Source organism: Macrobrachium nipponense, chromosome 33, assembly GCF_015104395.2.
Source record: "Macrobrachium nipponense isolate FS-2020 chromosome 33, ASM1510439v2, whole genome shotgun sequence".
NCBI lineage: Eukaryota > Metazoa > Arthropoda > Malacostraca > Decapoda > Palaemonidae > Macrobrachium > Macrobrachium nipponense.
The window spans coordinates 18658351-18679238 of NC_087219.1; the positions used below are offsets into that span (position 1 = coordinate 18658351).

The 20888-nt window shown below is 38.0% G+C and overlaps 1 protein-coding gene across 2 annotated transcripts in view; it reads right to left on the reverse strand.

Moving 5' to 3' along the window:
• Positions 1–20888, reverse strand: part of LOC135202983 (uncharacterized) — a 44230-nt gene that overhangs the window by 15165 nt on the left and 8177 nt on the right. For both annotated transcript variants that reach the window (XM_064232522.1, XM_064232523.1), the window contains exon 4: positions 879–1053. In XM_064232522.1, the coding sequence (XP_064088592.1) occupies positions 879–1053 (175 nt within the window). The remainder of the gene's footprint in view (positions 1–878; positions 1054–20888) is intronic.

The following is a 20888-nucleotide window of genomic DNA, read 5'->3' on the forward strand; positions in this document are numbered from 1 at the left end:
CATTCATGAAATTACCTACTCTAGAATAATATTTATTCATTAATCGTTACTCCTTTGTACTCATTGTAACTACAACCAGCTGCAGTTGGCAACTTATTTTCATCATGCTAATTGTTCAAGGATCTGGTGAAGAAAAAGATGATTTACTTATTCCTTTCCTTCACACCTTTTGCTCATCTTTCCTTTTACTGAGACTCCTTGTCCTTCAACCAACATACCTTCTAATTCTGATATCCTACTAACATATCTCCTATCCCAGATATCCTTCCCACACACATCCCACCCTTGATATCCTACCATTATACCTCTTAACCCCTGATATCCTACAAATACACCTCCCACCCCTGATATCCTACCAACACACTTCCTGCTCCGCTGATATCCTACTAACAGGCCTCCCAACCCTGATATCCTACAAATACAACTCCCACCATTGATATCCTTCCCACACACCTCCCACTTCCCTGATATCCTACTTACATACTTCGAACCCCCTGATATCCTACAGCACATCTCTATGCAGTCCTACAACACACTTGTCACCCCTGATATCCAACAACACACACATCTCCCATTCTTGATATCCTATATCTTCCATAGAGTCCTACCACCCCCTACCCACCACCCCACCCAGATTTGCGTGAGTGATATCCTATGAGCACACCTCCAATTCCTGATATCCTATACCCTCCATAGAGTCCTACCACCTCCACCCATCCCACATAGACACTCATCCATGATATCCTACGCGCACATCTCCCATTCCTGATATCCTATAACCTACATAGAGTCCTACCACCCACCAGCCCCCAAGCCAGACACGCGTCCACGCTTTGCCCTGAGCAGGAGCAGACGCCCTCACTCAGCCCCTCACTCACCCTGCGCCACGGGCGGCACCCACGTGTTGATCTCGTCCTCGGGCATAATGGGCAGGGGCTCGGATTTCCCGGTGATGACGGAGTTGTAGATCCTGACGCGCTCCTCCCAGCAGATGCCTCTGCCCCTGGTGGCCTCCCGGATCCTGCGACGCATGTTTCCGAACCACTCGCTCACCTGCAGGAGGCGGAGAGAGTTGAAAGGATTTCTATTTGATTTTTTATTTTTATTTTTATTTTCTTTTGGTGGGTTGGGTATCTATCTGGTGGTTCGTTGACTGTGCTGGGTCGTGGTGGTGTTGGGGTGAGGGTATAGGATATGGTGGGTGGGTGGGTGGGTAGGAGGTTGGAAATTGTCTAGATAATACCTTATGGGGTCATCCCTTGTCAGGAGAGAAAGTCGTACAGGTTTTAATATATATATATATATATATATATATATATATATATGTATATATAATCTATATATATATTATATGTATATATATCTATATATATATATATATATATATAGTATATATATATCTGTGAGAGAGATATATAAACCAGCAAACATATATATATATATATATATATATATATATATATATATAATATATATATATATATCCATACGTATACTTAACTTACTGTCAGAGCTATACCATTATCAAGACAACAGGGTAATATTTCAAAAGGTTTGATGCTTAGCATAGATATGCGTTAATCGCTGTCATTTTCGAAGGAGTAAATCCCAGGATTGGTAAGAAAAGCTGCCGCTAACAACCACGATTCAATGTGATGAGTAACTTTGCCCAAATTTTGCTTTGATTGTTATCATGATAATTATAATCATTCTTTTGGAATGAGACCCTCTTTCAAACAAGTATTATTGAAAGATATTGATGCATCACCTGCATTTAACTTGTACATAGTCTTCTCTATTTTTCTAACAACTGCTTTCTCTCTGCTATTACAATTGAAGAGTATTATTATGTGCTGCAGAATATACTATAGCTAAACGTTCATCTGTGACAAAACTGAAATGACACAAACTTGGTAATCAGGTTTCCGCAGAATAGAATAAACTATATAAGAAAATAATAAAAAAACAAACAGATAAATAACATACGAAATAAAACTTTATCAGTTAACAGGCAAATGCAAACATAAAGAACGAAATAAACCAGCAAAAACACGAGGAATAAACACAAATAACAAGAAGAAAAAAAATCGTTTCGGTATTTCATATCACTTGCCTAGAACGAAAACAGATGAATTGAGGCCTGTTTTTTTTTTAAATTTATTTATTATTTTTTTTTTTTTTTTTTTTTTTTGCGCTTCGATAGCTCAGTAGTACTTCTCTGGGCCAAGTCATTTCGTTTTGTTATTTTTCTTGCCGTGAAATTTTAGCGACGGAGAAACGACAAAAACACGACAGATTTATAAAAACCGCTCCCCATCTGCAATTAGACGTGACAGCACATGGCAGACAAGGAAGTGTTTCAGGCACAAATAAATACAGAAAAAAAAAAGACAGCAATAGTAGTAGTAGCAGAAGGGGTTTGCCTTTGGAACGGCTCCCAGAAGAAAGGAGAACATTGGCATTAACGTTACCAAAGATTATAATCTATTCAAACGCTCACCTTTTTTAATTCTTGTTTTTTCGTAACAACACTTTCAACACAAAGATAGAAGTAGTAGTAGCAGAAAGGCTTTGCCTTTGAAACGGCTTTGAGAAGTAAAGATATCTTTGGCATTTCCCGTAACCGAAGATTAAAACCTATACAACGGCCACATTTTTTTATGTTTTCGTAACGACCATGCAGCAAAAAGATAGTAGTTGTAGTAGTAGTACGCGAAAGGCTTTGCCTTTGAAACTGCTCCAAGAGGAAAGGAGATCGTTGGCATTTCCCGTAACCATACACCGGCTAACGGCAACCCCCCATTTTTTGTAACGAGATATGAAACAACAACAACAAAAAAACTCAATTTTTAACGCCTCCTGACGCAGACTTCTCTGTCCAAACATTTAATTCAAAATGATTTTCTTCAGCCATTAGTAACAGACAGAAAGAGAGATTTTTAATCATTTTTCGTGTTCTTTTCAGTGAAGGTCAAGAACTTTCTTCCCACATGGAGTGACTTGGGCACGTCCCTAGTTTATGATACCACCTGTGCCCGTTTTGACCTTTGTAATGAATTACGTCACTGGTAGTTGGTCGGCTGTGGTGAACAACACCCGTGGAGCTAGTGTCTTCATCCCCGAATTATTTGCGAGAGTGGGTAGGTTAACACTGTAGTGCCTCTCTCTCTCTCTCTCTCTCTCTCTCTCTCTCTATTGTATATATATATATTTATATATATATCTATATATATATATATATATATATATATATATATATGTATATATATAATATATCTATCTATATACGTATATATATATAAATATATATATATATCCATTAAAAGATTTTAAAACGTTAAGCAGATAGATATTGACGCAGTTCAAGCATCAAGGAAAGAGAGAGGAGAGAGAGAGAAGAGAGCGAGAGAGAGAGAGAGAGAGAGAGAGAGGGGGGGGGTGGGGGAGGGGGGGGGGGTAAGAGGGGTGAGAGACAACACTGGGGGCCTGGTAGTCCATCCGACCAGTGCCGCTTTACTGGGTGAAGTGCATCGGGCGAAGAGAGAGAGAGAGAGAGAGAGAGAGAGAGAGAGAGAGAGAGACGACGACGACTGGCATTCTGAGGCACACATTTCCGGAGTGCTTCTGCCGTGTGTAACAACGTAGCGGCCGAGTTACATTCCGTAACACCTGAGGCAAGCGAGTTACTGCTGCAACTGAGGTGCTCGAGAACTGGCGCGCCCTCGATGCTTCATATTTCAGGACTTTCCTGTGTTGACGGAAGGAAGGAAGGAAGGTCCTCTGTCCGTCCTTCAGCTGGAGGACTGAGTCTTCGTTGCTTTTAGCTGTGTTGAGTCCTGAAGCTTCATATTTTAGGACTTTCCAGATCTGGCGGAAGGTGTCCTTCTGCGCATCAAACTGGAAGGACTGAGCCTTTGTGTTTATAGATGATACCATCTCTATAGCTGTAGTGTTTCAGTTCATAGATTTTTCCACTGGATAAAGTCAGGCTTCACTGAAGAAGGTTGAGCCTTTGTATTTATAGATGGTAACATCTCTAGAGCTGTAGTGTTCCATTTCATAGATTACGCCACTGGATGAAGTCAGACTTCACTGAAGAAGGCTGGGTCTTCGTATTTATAGATGATACCATTTCATAGCTGCAGTGTTTCAGTTCATAGATTACTCCACTGGATAAAGTTAGACTTCACTGAAGAAGGCTGATTCTGTGTATTAAAGGATAATACTTCTTTGCTGCAGTGCTTCAGTTCATAAATTTCTCCACAGGATAAAGTTAGACTTCAATGCAGAAGCACCAAAGGACAGAACAACACCAAAAAGCAAAAAAAGCAATGCAGATGTGGGATCAAGGACGCTGCATTGTATGCATTGCGCCATTCAAGAATTCAAGATACCCCTTGATAGAAAAACTCCCCCCCCCCTCCTCTCTCTCTCTCTCTCTCTCTCTCTCTCTCTCTCTCTTCCCCATTGACTGCGAGCTATGAATTTCGGGCAAATGGGTCCAAATCTTTCCTTCTTCGGTTGGAAGCGAATCAGGGAAGAAATGAAATAGGAAGGGAAGACGAACTTACTAGGGAATAGGTACATTGAACTAGGGAGGAGACTTAGAATAGGTAAATAGGGATGGTTGGGGACCCAGGTGGGTGACATTATGGAGATGAATAGGGAATGCTTGGGAGCTAGGGTGCAGGCTTATTTTAGGTCAATAGGGAATGTTGGTAAGCCAGATAGGAGACATTATGGAGATGAGTAAGGAGTGAGCCAGGAGGGACACATGGTATGGGTCAATATGGATAGTTAGGGAGCCAGAAAGGAAAAAGTACAAGTAGATAGGGAAGCTTAGAGAGCCAGCGGGGAGATTTGGTGCAGGTACATAAGAGAGTTAGGGAGCCAAAGGGGAGACATGGCGCATGTAAATAGTGAGGCTTAATGAGCCAGAGGGGAAGACAGGTAAATTGGGTTTGTTAGGGAGCCAGAGAGGAGTTGTAGTACAAGTAAATAGAGAATGTTTGGGAGCCATAGGAAGACATTGCAAGATAAATAGGGAGTGTCAGGAAACCTGAGGGGAGACATAGTATAGATAAATAGGGAGTGTCTGGGAACCAGAGGGAAGACATAATATAGATAAATAAATAAAGGGTGTCTGTGAGCCATAGGGAAGACATAGTACAGATAAACAGGGAGCATTTGAGCCATAGGGAAGACATAGTACAGATAAATAGGGAGCATTTGAGCCATAGAGAAGACATAGTACAGATAAATAGGGAGCATTTAGGAGGAGCCATAGGGGATACATAGTACAGATAAATAGGGAGCATTTGAGCCATAGGGAAGACATAGTACAGATAAACAGGGAGCATTTGGGAGCCATAGGAGAGACAAAGCGTAAAGTGAATATAGATAACATTACGTATTAAGAAACAGACCGGAAGTTGCAAAGACCGCAGGCATGAGAGAGAGAGAGAGAGAGAGAGAGAGAGAGAGAGAGAGAGAGAGAGAGAGAGATTTAAATTATGCAAGAGAGTTATATAACAGCACAGTGGAAGAAATAAAAGTTGTGACTGATGAGAGAGAGAGAGAGAGAGAGAGAGAGAGAGAGAGAGAGAGAGAGATATGGCACTGTGGGGTTGGGGGGGGGGTTGGGGGGGGGGGGTGGAGTTGGGGGAGGTGTGCTAGGAGGGTTTGGGGTTGGGGTTACTGGTTTGTGGGGGGGACACCAAAGGAAAGCAAGTAAGTCAGTCGAATAGTGCCAATACTACTATCCTTGGCACCGTGCCCTCATCTCAGTGCCAACCGTGAGTGTACGAGGCCCTCATAGAAATTGACTCTCTCTCTCTCTCTCTCTCTCTCACACAACAGCAGCAGTTACACTGCCTGGGAGGTTAAGCTACAGCTAACAAGCGTTAACAAGTTTTCCAACTCGTCTTCACCGGAAATAAGAAGAAGAAGAAGAAGAAGAAGAAGAAGAAGAAGAAGAGAGAGAGAGAGAGAGAGAGAGAGAGAGAGAGAGAGAGAGAGAGAGACATCTCCATATTGGAAGATTTTAACATGAAGAGACTTATTATGAAAGATGGTTAAAATCGCTGTCTATTTTGTGTTACTATTCCGCTGCTACCTCTTTTTATTTTTTTTTACCTATTTTATTTATTTGATGATGTCAGCATCTATACCAACTTAGTTACCCCAGCGAGAGCTATTTCTTGATTGACAACTCCTCTCTCTCTCTCTCTCTCTCTCTCTCATGTTTTTACGTGTTTGTTGTATTTTTCTCTCTACCAGTACCATTTATCATATTCATATATATATATATATATATATATATATATATATATATATATATATATATATATTCATACAAATATATGTTTGTATATATATATATATATATATATATTCATATATATATGTATCTATATATATAAATATATATATATATATATATATATATATATATATATATATATATGTATACACACACACACACATATATATATATATATATATATATATATATATATATATAATACCTTGAGAGTACTCGCAAGGGCTTATTACATGTCAATACGCATTTGCCCTCTTCCTACGCCACATGCACCAAGCAAACAATTGACCTTAACGGCTTCCATAATATCTATTCTTAATTTGCAGTCGGCTTATATACGCATCTCTCATCTTTGTCTTCTCCTCTCGTTTGTTGTCGAGAGAGAGAGAGAGAGAGAGAGAGAGAGAGAGAGAGAGTTAACATTTCGTAAGCCACAGTTGAACTAACACCAACTTGCTTAATTTGCAGACGGCATATACACACAACTCGCAACTTTATCCCTTCTTTCTCTCGCTTGTTATCGAGAGAGAGAGAGAGAGAGAGAGAGAGAGAGAGAGAGAGAGAGAGAGAGAGAGAGAGAGCTACAACAACACGGAGTCTCCTAAAACATACCCACGAAATCCTTCCGTTGAGGCACAGAGGGACACCACAGAGCCCAATTTCGACAGCAATGGTATTTGAGCGTCGCTCGATGTCCACTAGTCTTTATTTATTTTTCACGGGAGTTATTTTCCGCGTATCATACTCTCAGCAATCCGCTGTTTATTGACTGAAGCTCAGTGATTCTCCAACTGTTCTTCGCTGGGTGTTATTTTCGCGAAAGTCACTGCAGATTTTTAATTTTTCACAGATTTTATATTTGCGACAGAGGTTCTTTTTAGACGTGTTACAGGCGAGTGTCACGGATTTTATTGGTGTTTATATTAGCGAAAGAAACGCTGGGATGTATAACAGCGTCATCGAGTAGAGAGGTCTCTGGGTGTCTTTGAACATCAATTCGTTCCTGGATGTTTATTTTCGCGAAGGCATCCCGTGGAATCTGTACTTCGTTGATATTCGCGGGTCCAGTAAATTTCGCTGGTTCTTAATTTTGCGAAAAGGTATGAAGAAAAATATCTCATATATAATCCTAAGGCAAATTTTTACTGGTGTTTATGTTCTCAGAGGAAAAGCATAATATCTGTAAAAAGCTCACTCTGATTAAGACAGATATCTAGACCACATTTATGACAGATGTTTAACAAGCTATACTGTTATCTGCAGATGGTACCATTTGACCTGATAGTATGGAGAAGATGGAGTAACTGGTGAAAGCTTTTGGAAATGCGATCAGAAGCAGGTCAGTGGAAATTGAAAATGGTCTGAATTATGAATGAGTGATTAATGACAATGAAGGTGACAGTAGTCTTGCCAAGCTGCTTGTTTTCAGAATAGAACGTCCCTGAATAGAAAAATAATGGAAAACATAACAAATAACAAATAAACATCAAATAAATGAACGGAATATCTCTGGATAATAATGATATATATATATATATGATAATATATATTAATATATATATAATATATATATATATAATATAATATAATATATATACAATTTAAGCAAAACATAATTTTAATTCAGAAAAACTAATACGTATACACTCAAAGTACATTAAAATAGTATATTATTTTGGGCACAAAACCAACAATTTTACCTAGACTACTCCTATCACCAATATGTTTCTGTTATTTTGTAAGTGTTTAGTTGACTAAATATTACAACAAATAAAAAAAAAAATAAAAAAAAAACGAAAATGAAACACCACCTCTTCTCCCCAAAACAGAATAAAAGGTTCCCGTTTTTTCTCTTTCCAATATGGCCGCCACTCGGTCTACGTATATTTCGTCTCTAGCAACTGGTGGACATCACCTTATGGGATGATTATGTCTTTGGTGTAGTTCATTAGTTTGTAAACAAGTTCTTATTCTTCTTCTCTTTCAAAAGAGATTTTGATTTTCTTTCATCTAAGGTTAAATTTGTTCTTCTTTTGAAGACAAAAAAAGAAAGCAAAAACAGATAATACCGATTTAATAGCGTCTTAAGATTAAAACAAAACACAGATTTAACCTTAAATGGAAGATACTAGTTGCTGGATACAGAATGAAAGAGTTGAGACACGACTGAATAAATTTAACCGGTATTTATGACATGCGATATAATTAACGACATTCGCTTTAATCTGACCATGCTTTAACTGAGATGTTCTATAATTAACGACATTGACATGGGGTCCAATTCATGACAGTTTAATATGATGACATGGGGTCTCACGCAACATGCGCTGTTTGAGTAATTATTTTTCATATCTTATTCATAAAAGGCTGACAAAAATATAACATGCGCTTGTTTCATGGCATGAACGTATATTTATGACATGTACTTTCGCTTATGACATGAAATTTAGAATAATTGGGCGAATTTAAGTGTAATTTTCTGAAATATCGTTTTAAGGCCAAATATGGACTGAGAATAACTAAATAAAGATGGGGAAGAGAAGTGAAATATATAAAAAAACAAATAAATAAATAAATTAACTAAACAGTACATAGAGATAAACAGAAAAAATGATATACAATTCTGGAATTAGGAAAAAACGAAAATATCATAATTAAGAAAAGATAATTATATAAAAGATTAAAGAAACAAGAACATGAGTAAATTTGTAGAAGATTAGAAGGCGAACGTTTTTGTTAAGTGTGAATAAACTACAAGAACGAGACTATAATAGATGAGTACAAAGATGGGATGAGTCAGTAAGCTAATAAAAAGGAGAAAAACTCAAATTGAGAAAAGAGAGGCGAAACATAATAAAAAAAAGCAAATAAATATATTAGTTAATTTATCGATATATAGAGATAAGCAGAAATTGATTTATGAAATTCTGTAATTAGGAGAAAATGTGAATAAAGTAAACTACAGCAATGGGAATAGTTGAGTACAAAGAAGGGATGAGTCAGAGAGCTAGTAAAAAAAAGTACGCATTAGTGAGTTAGAGAATGAGTAGACTCTTTACTCTCTTCAACTCCTTCCTACTCACTCATTACTCCCGGCCACCCAAGGCGGGAGTACTCCACCCCACCCATACCCCCCCCCCCCCCCCACCCCCCCCCAGCCTCCCACATTAATTCTTTACCCACCCCACCCCAGCCCCGGTGAGTTTCTTATACTGGACGAGTGTGTATGACGTCATACGCTTGTTTTTGTTCACTTTCGTCTCTGGCGAAGGTGGTAAAATATGTGTGACAGAACGGTGCAATTACACACACACACACACACATACATACACGCATGTAGTACTCGTGAATCTGCCTACGTGTGTAATTGCATACACACACACCTGTATATATATTATATATTTATTTACACACACATATATATATATACATATATAAGTGTGTGTATAATATATATATATATATATATATATATATATATATATATATATATAGATTCGTATTTTATATAACAGTGGTACTAGGTTTCCTTCGGTCATTATTATTATTGTTGTTGTTGTTGTTGTTATTGAAAATAATGGCTATATCAGCCGCGTTTGTTTTGCTTAGAAGTTTCTCTATTCTATACAAAATAAGCGCGGTTGAAATAGCCATTATTTTCAATAAAACCTGTATTAATGAAGGTCTTCTTCCACCACATTATTATTATTATTATTTTTTTTTTTTTTTTTTTTTTTTTTGCTCTATCACAGTCCTCCAATTCGACTGGGTGGTATTTATAGTGTGGGGTTCCGGGTTGCATCCTGCCTCCTTAGGAGTCCATCACTTTTCTTACTATGTGTGCCGTTTCTAGGATCACACTCTTCTGCATGAGTCCTGGAGCTACTTCAGCCTTTAGTTTTACCTAGGTTCCTTTTCAGGGATCTTGGGATCGTGCCTAGTGCTCCTATGATTATGGGTACGATTTCCACTGGCATATCCCATATCCTTCTTATTTCTATTTTCAGATCTTGATACTTATCCAATTTTTCCCTCTCTTTCTCTTCAACTCTGGTGTCCCATGGTATTGCCACATCAATGAGTGATACTTTCTTCTTGACTTTGTCAATCAACGTCACGTCTGGTCTGTTTGCACGTATCACCCTATCCGTTCTGATACCATAGTCCCAGAGGATCTTTGCCTGATCGTTTTCTATCACTCCTTCAGGTTGGTACTCGTACCACTTATTACTGCCAGGTAGCTGATGTTTCTTGCACAGGCTCCAGTGGAGGGCTTTTGCTATTGAATCATGCCTCTTTTTGTACTGGTTCTGTGCAAGTGCCGGACATTCGCTTGCTATGTGGGTTATGGTCTCATTTTTCGTATTGCAATTCCTACATATGGGAGAGATGTTATTTCCGTCTATCGTTCTTTGAACATATCTTGTTCTTAGGGCCTGATCTTGTGCCGCTGTTATCATTCCTTCAGTTTCCTTCTTGAGCTCTCCCCTCTGTAGCCTATATTATTATTATTATTATTATTATTATTATTATTATTATTATATTATTATTATTATTATTATTATTATTATTATTATAGTATAGTTTAAAGAAGAGCGGTAGTCAAAGCAAAGGAGTTATGGATAAAGGTCAAAGGTCACGAGTAACTTATCATAGTTACAGTAAGCCTCTGCACTTATAAAAAACAAAACAAATAAATAAAAGAAAACAAAACAAAATCTTAAAAACGTAATGAAACACACGACAACAAGACCATCAAGAACTACTCCATGAAGAACTACTCCCTGAAGAACTACTCCCTAAAGAACTATTCCTACAAGAACTGCTTCATTACTCCATTAAGAACTATTCCTTTAAAGACCTACTCGAAAGAACTACTTCCACAAAGACTACTCCAGTAGCAACTGCTCCTTTTAGAACTACTCCGGTAAGAATTACTGCCATAAGAACTGCTCCTTTTAGAACTACTCCCTTTAGAACTACTCCTGCAAGAACTACTCTTTTAGTAAGTAATCCTTTTCAGAACTACTCCCAGAAGAATTATTTCCTTGAGAACTACTACCTTAAGAACTGCTCTCATACAGACTACTCCCTTAAGAACTAATTCCATAAGAACTACTCCAGCATGAACTATTCCTTCAAGACTCCCAAAAAAACTACTCCCACAAGGACTACTCCTGTAAGAACTTCTCTTATAAGAACTACTCTACTCCCACAAGGAATACACCCTTTAGAACTACTTCTGTAAGAACTACTCCCTTGAGAACTACTCCTGTAAGAACTACTCCCGTAAGAACTACTCCTATAAGAACTACTCCTGTAAGAACTACTCCCTTTAGAACTACTCCCGTAAGAACTACTCCTGTAAGAACTACTCCCTTGAGAACTACTCCTGTAAGAACTAATCCTGTAAGAACTACTCCCTTTAGAACTACTCCCTTAAGAACTACTCCTGTAAGAACTACCCCCTTGAGAACTACTCCCGTAAGAACTACTCCCGTAGGAACTACTCCCATAAGAACTACTCCTGTAAGAACTACTCCCTTTAGAACTACTCCCGTAAGAACTACTCCTGTAAGAACTACTCCCTTGAGAACTACTCCTGTAAGAACTAATCCTGTAAGAACTACTCCCTTTAGAACTACTCCCTTAAGAACTACTCCTGTAAGAACTACTCCCTTGAGAACTACTCCCGTAAGAACTACTCCCATAGGAACTACTCCCATAAGAACTACTCCTGTAAGAACTACTCCCGTTAGAAGTACTCCTATAAGAACTACTCCCTTGAGAACTACTCCCGTAAGAACCACTCCCGTAAGAACTATTCCCTTGAAAACTACTCCTTTAAGAACTACTCCCTTTAGAACTACTCCCGTAAGCACTACTCCCTTTAGAACTACTCCTGTAAGAACTACTCCTGTAAGAACTACTCCCTTTAGAACTACACTCGTAAGAACTACTCCCTTGAGAACTACTCCCGTAAGAACTACTCCTGTAAGAACTACTCCTGTAAGAACTACTCCCTTTAGAACTACACTCGTAAGAACTACTCCCTTGAGAACTACTCCCGTAAGAACTACTCCTGTAAGAACTACTCCTGTAAGAACTTCTTCCGTAAGAACTACTCCTGTAAGAACTACTCCCATAAGAACTACTCCTGTAAGAACTACTCCCGTAAGAACTACTCCTGTAAGAACTACTCCCTTTAGAACTTCTTCCGTAAGAACTACTCCCATAAGAACTACTCCCTTTAGAACTTCTTCCGTAAGAACTATTCCTGTAAGAACTACTCCCATAAGAACTACTCCTGTAAGAACTACTCCCGTAAGAACTACTCCCGTAGGAACTACTCCCATAAGAACTACTCCTGTAAGAACTACTCCCGTTAGAAGTACTCCTATAAGAACTACTCCCTTGAGAACTACTCCCGTAAGAACCACTCCCGTAAGAACTATTCCCTTGAAAACTACTCCTTTAAGAACTACTCCCGTAAGCACTACTCCCTTTAGAACTACTCCTGTAAGAACTACTCCTGTAAGAACTACTCCCTTTAGAACTACACTCGTAAGAACTACTCCCTTGAGAACTACTCCCGTAAGAACTACTCCTGTAAGAACTACTCCCTTTAGAACTTCTTCCGTAAGAACTATTCCTGTAAGAACTACTCCATAAGAACTACTCCTGTAAGAACTACTCCCATAAGAACTACTCCTGTAAGAACTACTCCCTTGAGAACTACTCCTTTTAGAATTACTCCCACAAGGACTACACCCTTTAGAACTACTCCCGTAAGAACTACTCCTGGAAGAATTACTCCCGTAAGAACTACTCCCATAAGAATTACTCCCGTAAGGACTACTCCCTTTAGAACTACTCCCGTAAGAACTACTCCTGTAAGAACTACTCCCGTAAGAACTACTCCTGGAAGAACTACTCCCGTAAGAACTACTCCCTTGAGAACTACTCCCGCCCTAATAACTATTCCTTGTAAGAACTACTCCCGTAAGAACTACTCCTGTAAGAACTACTCCCGTAAGAACTACTCCCTTGAGAACTACTCCCGTAAGAACTATTCCTGTAAGAACTACTCCCATAAGAACTACTCCTGTAAGAACTACTCCCGTAAGAACTACTCCCTTTAAAACTACTCCCGTAAGAACTACTCCTGTAAGAACTACTCCCTTGAGAACTACTCCTCTTAGAATTACTCCCACAAGGACTACACCCTTTAGAACTACTCCCTTGAGAACTACTCCCGTAAGAACAACTCCTGGAAGAACTACTCCCGTAAGAACTACTCCCATAAGAATTACTCCCGTAAGGACTACTCCCTTTAGAACTACTCCCTTGAGAACTACTCCCGTAAGAACTACTCCTGTAAGAACTACTCCCGCAAGAACTACTCCCGTAAGAACTATTCCAGCAAGAACTACTTTTACAAGCTCTACCCCCATAAGAACTACTCCCTTGAGAACTACTTTCTTTAGAACTTCTCCCGTAAGAACTACCCCCATAAGAACTACTCCCTTAAGAACTACTTCCTTGAGAACTACTCCCACAAGGACTACTCCCATAAGAATTACTCCCTTTGGAACTAGTTCCTCAAGGACTACTCCCGTAAGAACTGATCCCTCTAGAACTACTCCTGTAAGAACTACTCCCTTTAGAACTACTCCTCGTACGTGCTTGTGGGGGTGAGGACCTCCCCGAAAAATTGGGCGCTGGCCAGTGAGTGAGTGCCCCAGGAACCTACGGGTCTAAGTGGGTACAGGGCATGAACGGGCCACCGCAGGAGTGAGGACAGATGCCCATAAATAGAGGGAAAAAATCTCCTGAATACCCAAGTGAGGGTATGGGCATTACCTCGTCTAGGCTCTGACGATATCTGGTATTGAGATATGGTGTTTATTTATTTTCATTTTTTGTATTTCTTCATACTATTATGTTTTCTGTTCAGCTGCGACACACGACAGTTGGCTAATAACCAGGTGATAATTAAGTGGGGTTTTAACGAAGCAAGTCTTCAGAGAGAGAGAGAGAGAGAGAGAGAGAGAGGGAGAAAGATATTATATAAATAAGAACGAAGGAAAAAGAAACATGGCCGCTTGAAAAAGCGTGGAGTTCGGTAAGAGGCAGCCAACCAACCATATTAACTTACCTTTCGATCTATCACCTCCCCCCAAGAACTCCCCCTACCACCCCTTCCCTCCTCCCTCTCTCTCTTTTACAACCAACCACGTGACGTCATCATACCCGCCGCTGCTTACGTATTTCACTAGCCGACTCACTCACGCGCTTACCGGAGGAAGACAGTATAAATAGTTAAAAAAAAAAAAAAAAAAAAAAGTCTTCGGCTCAATCGAGTTTTCTATACAGCGTGTAATCCTGCATGAAACGCTCGGCCACGGCCCGTGAAAATCTCAGCCGGGCGTGGTGGCCTGTGTTGTTGCAGGGTGCCCTAGCACGATCATGGCTAACCTTAACCGTGAATAAGATGGACACTAATGAGGCTAGAGGGCTGCATTCTGGTATGTTTGATAACTGGAAGGGTGGATGATCAACATACCAATTTGCAGCCCTCTTGTAGTTTTCAAGATCTGAGGGCGGACAGGAAAAGTGTGGACAGACAGACAAATAGTCATCTTAATAGCTTCCTTTTACAAAAATCTAAAAATATAAAAAGGGTAACTAATGGTAAAAAAAAAATATAATTATTCAAACAATGTAGGATATTTATGCATGAAATATTTTTTTTATTTACTTTTTAGGGGCCGCTGAACGCTTCACATTTCCAAAATATCGCTGAAGAAATGATAGAATTTTATAGGTTTCGGAACAATATACGATTTCGTCTGAATATGAATTATTGAGAAATATGAACATTTTAAAGTTGTTTTCACTCGTGGTCATTATTCGCAAGTGGAATCTTTATTATCTAAGTTAATCAAAAATTATAAGGAAAATAGTTTGAATTTTTATTTTCCAATGGTATGAATGCATCAACATAAAAAAAGAAGTATTTTTTGCCATGATGAGTGATCGTACAGAAAAAAACTAAAAATAAGCAAACAAAGTTAGTGTCTATTCTTGAAATCACTGCAATTCGTTGCTTTTACGTCATTTCACTGAAATTTTATATTTCTATTGAGTCTTTTTAAAAGATATCATATTGGCATGAGTTACTTAAATGGTAAAAAATCCCACACTGATGTAACTGGAAATATATATATATATATATATATATATTATATATATATATATATATATATATATATATATATATTATATCCAGTTACATATATATACATATATATATATATATATATGATAGTATATTATATATATATATATAGTATATATATATATATATATATATATATTATATATATGATATATATATTATATAATTATTATATGACTGGTAAAAATGTTCTGTTACAACAGAATTCCATCTAAAAAAAAGGAGCCCCATGAAAACGACAAAAATATAGAAAGTATTATATTTCAGAGACTTTGTTGTCTCTAAATTATAGCAACCTTTACTTTCTCTATTTTGGTGTTTTTATGGGCTTTTCCATGCTTCCATTTATATCAATCTTATTTATCTTAACTAATCTATTTCTATCTATCTATATATATATCTATATATATATATATATATATATATCATATATATATATATATATATATATATATATATATAATATATATATATATAGATATAGTTACACTGACATCATTGTAGGTTTTTTACCACAATTTCTTTGGTAAACATTGTTCTGTTTCCCTGTCACTATATTATGTGTTCCCCGTTCCGCTCGTAACGTAAAAATCCACAGGAAGGCAACCATATCTAGCCCAGACCCGGAACGATAAAACTTAATCTTAATCAAGTGCATTCTATGAAAGTCGGGAAAACAAAGGCATGAAGAAAATTCCAGAGCAAAATTCCATATACGTGAAAGGGAGAGACACGAGATTAGAAAATAACAAATGTCTTAGATATACAGGTCAGGGTTGGATTGTATGTGTGTGTGTGTGTGTTGGGCATAGGAAGTTACTTGTAACTTAATCATACCAATTTTTCTATGTTATTGCAAACCTCTACATCTCGTGTCAGAGGGACGCACTTATATAAAGAAAACATTGATGCTGTATCTTACTCCTGATGGCGGGGAACTTACCAAAAAGAAAAAAAAAAAAAAGTTTTAGAGTATTTATTTGTTAAGTTTAAGTACCTCATTTTCTACCACCAACTCTAAAGTGCTTAAAGATGTATCAATTTGTCAAGCGAACGCGTAAAAGCGTATCACCACCTACTGACTCGTATAAACATTATTTATAAGTCTACTCTACAAAGACAAATTAGAAATGGGGGAAATATTTGTAAACAAGAGAAGTGGTTGTTACTTGGTTAATGAAATTGTTGTTGTTGTTGTTGTTGTTTTCCGTTGTTTTAAATGTTGTTCTTGTTTGTAATGTTTCTTCACCTGCTGTGTGTTTGTTTCAGTTGCTTAATCCGAGACTAAAAATGGAATAAGTATGGAAGTACAGAAGAGGAAGAAAATTTCTCGCTCTAGGGATTGAATGTATGCCACTCCTGCAGACTATGATTATTTCTATGTAATCTATCAGGTCAGAGAGTACAGATGAGCTAGGTTCAACGACTGATTCTGTAAGATACAGTAAGTGTATGACCCAGGTTTTGAAAAGAAGTCCAGTCAATGAAGACTTTTTTTGAGATAGCATGCGAGGGTGGCCGTGCTGTGTGGTTTAAATGCTAAAGTACTGGACGGAGAAACAGGTGGCATTGTGGGTAAATGTGGATAAAATGAGCTTGGTTGCTGGAAAGGAAAATATTTATAAATAAATAAGGGAAAGTGGCACTGGAGATGAAAGAGTAATTCTTAGAATGTGAATAAGTACAAGTAGGTGCAGGAGTGAGATAACGAGAGGAATGGCTGAAAATAATCTCTCTCTCTCTCTCTCCCTCTCTCTGTTAAGTAAGCACGTGTTTTATACTCTCTCTGAGTGTGTGTGTGGTGTGTGTGTGTCTATGTGTGTTATTATTTAGGTAAGCATACGCGTCGTATGCTTACCTAAATAATAACAATTTTTTTTTCTCTCTCTCTCTCTCTCTCTCTCTCTCTCTCTGTTAAGTAAGTACGTGCCGTAAGTTCTCGCTCTATCTCTCTCTGTTAAGCAAGCACGTCGCTCTCTCTCTCTCTCTCTCTCTCTCTCTCTCTGTCTCTCTCTCTCTCTCTGTTAAGTAAGTAAGCCATAAGATCTCTCTCTATCTCTCCCTGTTAAGCAAGCAGGTCTCTCTCTCTCTCTCTAAGTAAGTATATACGCGTCGTATGCTTACAATGACGGGTTATAACGTTTACCTAAATAATAATTCTCTCTCTCTCTCTCTCACCCAGGCAGGAGTACGAACTCTTAATTATCAATTCCAACAATGCGAAAACACAGCAGCTGACGAATGACGACCGAAGTGAAACAAAAGAAAGAAAAATAAGAGAAAACAGAAAAAAGAGAGCACAGAAAAAAAGAGAGAAAAAAAAGAGAGTGAGTCTTTACGCTCTTCAATGAAGCTGTCGAGGAAGAGATTGCGTTACTGGACAGTTGCCAAACGCCGCCATATACACAAATACTCCAGCGGGAGAGATGTTGACCGCTAAGGAAGGCAGGCAGGAAAGTGGGGTTGTGGGATGCGGGGGGGAGGAGGTATTAGTTAAAATGGGAGTGTACGTGTGGGGAGAGAGAGAGAGAGAGATAGAGAGAGAGAGACTGTTATCATTATATAGATAATAAGTCTATGCTTACAATGTATATTGGTGTACCTACCCACGAAATGTCAATGTACATGAATTCAAATGTAGGCCTATGGTACTATTGTATGTACGTTTCATTGAGAGAGAGAGAGAGAGAGAGAGAGAGAGAGAGAGAGACTAATAGCACTGGTATAGTTGTATAGTGGCAAGCTATTGCCCTGCGCCGCTGAGGGAAACTAAAACACGTGTTGTAACCGCGACACATTGAAAAGCAGAAGTTACCCCTCTCAAGCCTTTGTCTGAGTGATATAAATAGTAGAGGTTTAAATCGCACAAAGAAAACGAGGATATTCCCTGTAGTATGCATACGTCACGCGATAAGATGCGTTTGAGAAATTCTCTATAAAAAATATTTTTATATTAGTCCCAAGTTCTTTGTCTAATGCACGGATTAGGAACAGGTTTGTTACTGGTTAATTGGAGGGTTGTTAGAAAGTTATCTGATTGTGATTATCTAGGTGTGAGTGTCTTGATAATTCGTATGTAATATAAATTTATACATTTATGTATATAAGTAAATCAATTGATTTTCTCCAAATCTTTTAGGCTGCGACCCACATCGTCGACTAACTATCAAATGTACTTCACCATTCACAACAACGGAGGTACAATGAAAAGAACGAAATATAAATAGCCGTGGATACATACATTATATATTTGCGATGAGACTACCTAATCCAGTGGTTTCTATGATGATATAATGTATAATGTCGATTTAATAAGTGAATTGAATACTTTATGGATTATGTAGCTGCATTATGCATTATGATGAATAATGATTATTTAAAATTTTTCATATGAATTCCTAGACAACAGAAAGCCGGGTAGACTAACCCAAGGAGAATAGAAAAATTTGTTAATAAAAGTAGGCAAATTTGAATTCAACCGGATACATTACTCTCGAGATCTTAGTTTATCCGTAGGAAATCCCACATGACCTGTGCTTCGTAAATTGAACTTAGAATCCTTTAAGAGCAGAAAATTAAGCAAAATTATTCCTAAGAATGAAATTGTTATAGAAACAGTTGACATGAAAAGCACTTTCAATAAGAAAACACTACGTATATTCTTAGAAACATCAACTGAAAAGCTGCCACCGACGAACATGAATATTGTAGCAAAGGACTGAACCCTTTACAAAATTCTGAATAATAATTATTTCTCTTCTTTCTGTATTTCTTATCCTCTCCTGTGTTATCTTTCAGAAGCTTGATTTTCAAGTCATATCCCTGTGGGCTTACTTTGTATAAATAGGGTTTATCTTCTGAATAATAATAATAATAATAAATAATAATAATAATAATAATAATAATAATAATAATAATAATAATAATAATAATAATAATGAAGAAGGATGCAACCCGGAATCCCACACTATAAGAAAAAAATAAGAATAAAACACCCAGTCGAATAGGATGACTGTGATAGAGAGAGAGAGAGAGAGAGAGAGAGAGAGAGAGACAGAGAGAGAGAGAGAGAGAATGTTTTTACGAGTATTAGGAATAGACAAGTTGTACAAATAACCCATGTGATTTTAGATGATGCGATGATATGGTACGAACTTTAAAAAGATATTCCATATCTCAAAACAAAACAAAACTTCAGGGTTAATGTGACATTCAAGAACAAATATATAAATAAACTAAAGCTCTTATATTCAAACAACTTTGCAGATAATGCAATTTATAAAAAAAAAAGAAAAAAAAGGAATATAAAGAACTGACGGATTCTAAACATTACATTTTTAGGTGTCCTGCAAAAACGAGATTTACCAACGGCTCTCTCACTCCCCCGTCAGACGAGCTCCTCCCATTCCTAGAAGTCACCAAAGGGCTCTGTTTCTTATATTGTTTCAACGTTCGTTTGTACCGTACTTTCATCCCAGCATGTATAAGGTATGAAAACTCTTTGACGACGAACCAGTCCTTCTAAAACTGTCTAAGCAGACGAAGGTGTGTTCGGGATGTGTGTGGTATTGAAATGCAAGTTTGTTGAAGGCGATCGAAAGCTCGTTTGATGAAGGGAACGAACTTGGAATATCCAGGCTTTCTGTTTTTATCAGAGCCTGGGGTATATATGGGTATAACGGTGCGCCCCCAGGCTCTTTTTCTTATATTGTTTCAACATTCGTTCGTACCGTACTTTCATCCCAGTATGTATAAAACTCTTTGACGACGAACCACCTAAAACTGTCTAAGCAGACGAAGGTGTGTTCGGGTTTTGTGTGTGGTATTAAAATACAAGTTTGTTGAAGGCGATCGAAAGGTCGTTTGATGAAGGGAACGTACTTGGAGTATCAGTAGGCGTAAAAGTGGATCTGAGATAGTAGCGAGGCTACGTCTTAATGGATCATTAATCTATCGTAGATCGAGTGACGCGAGAAGTTGGACAAAGTGAGGAGAAGTGCAGAAGCTGCTAAAAGAGTGTGAAGGAATCTCCAAGAGGAGAACGTTGAGAACGAATATAAGCAAAGGTAAGGTTGTGAAGCTAATGGAAACTAGGGAAACAAAGAAATGAAAGTTAATGTACTAGATGGTGGAAAGCATTGGCAGATGGTGGTGGTCATATGTAAGACTAAGTTGGTATGTAAGAAGTGACAGTTGAGGCAACTCTCCTTCATGGAAGTAGAGTGTGGATGATGAATGTGGATAAAGGATGAATATGGATAAAGGAAAAACAAAGAAACTATTTAGTCTGTAAGGCATAAGTAAGAAAAGGAAGGGTGAGAAATG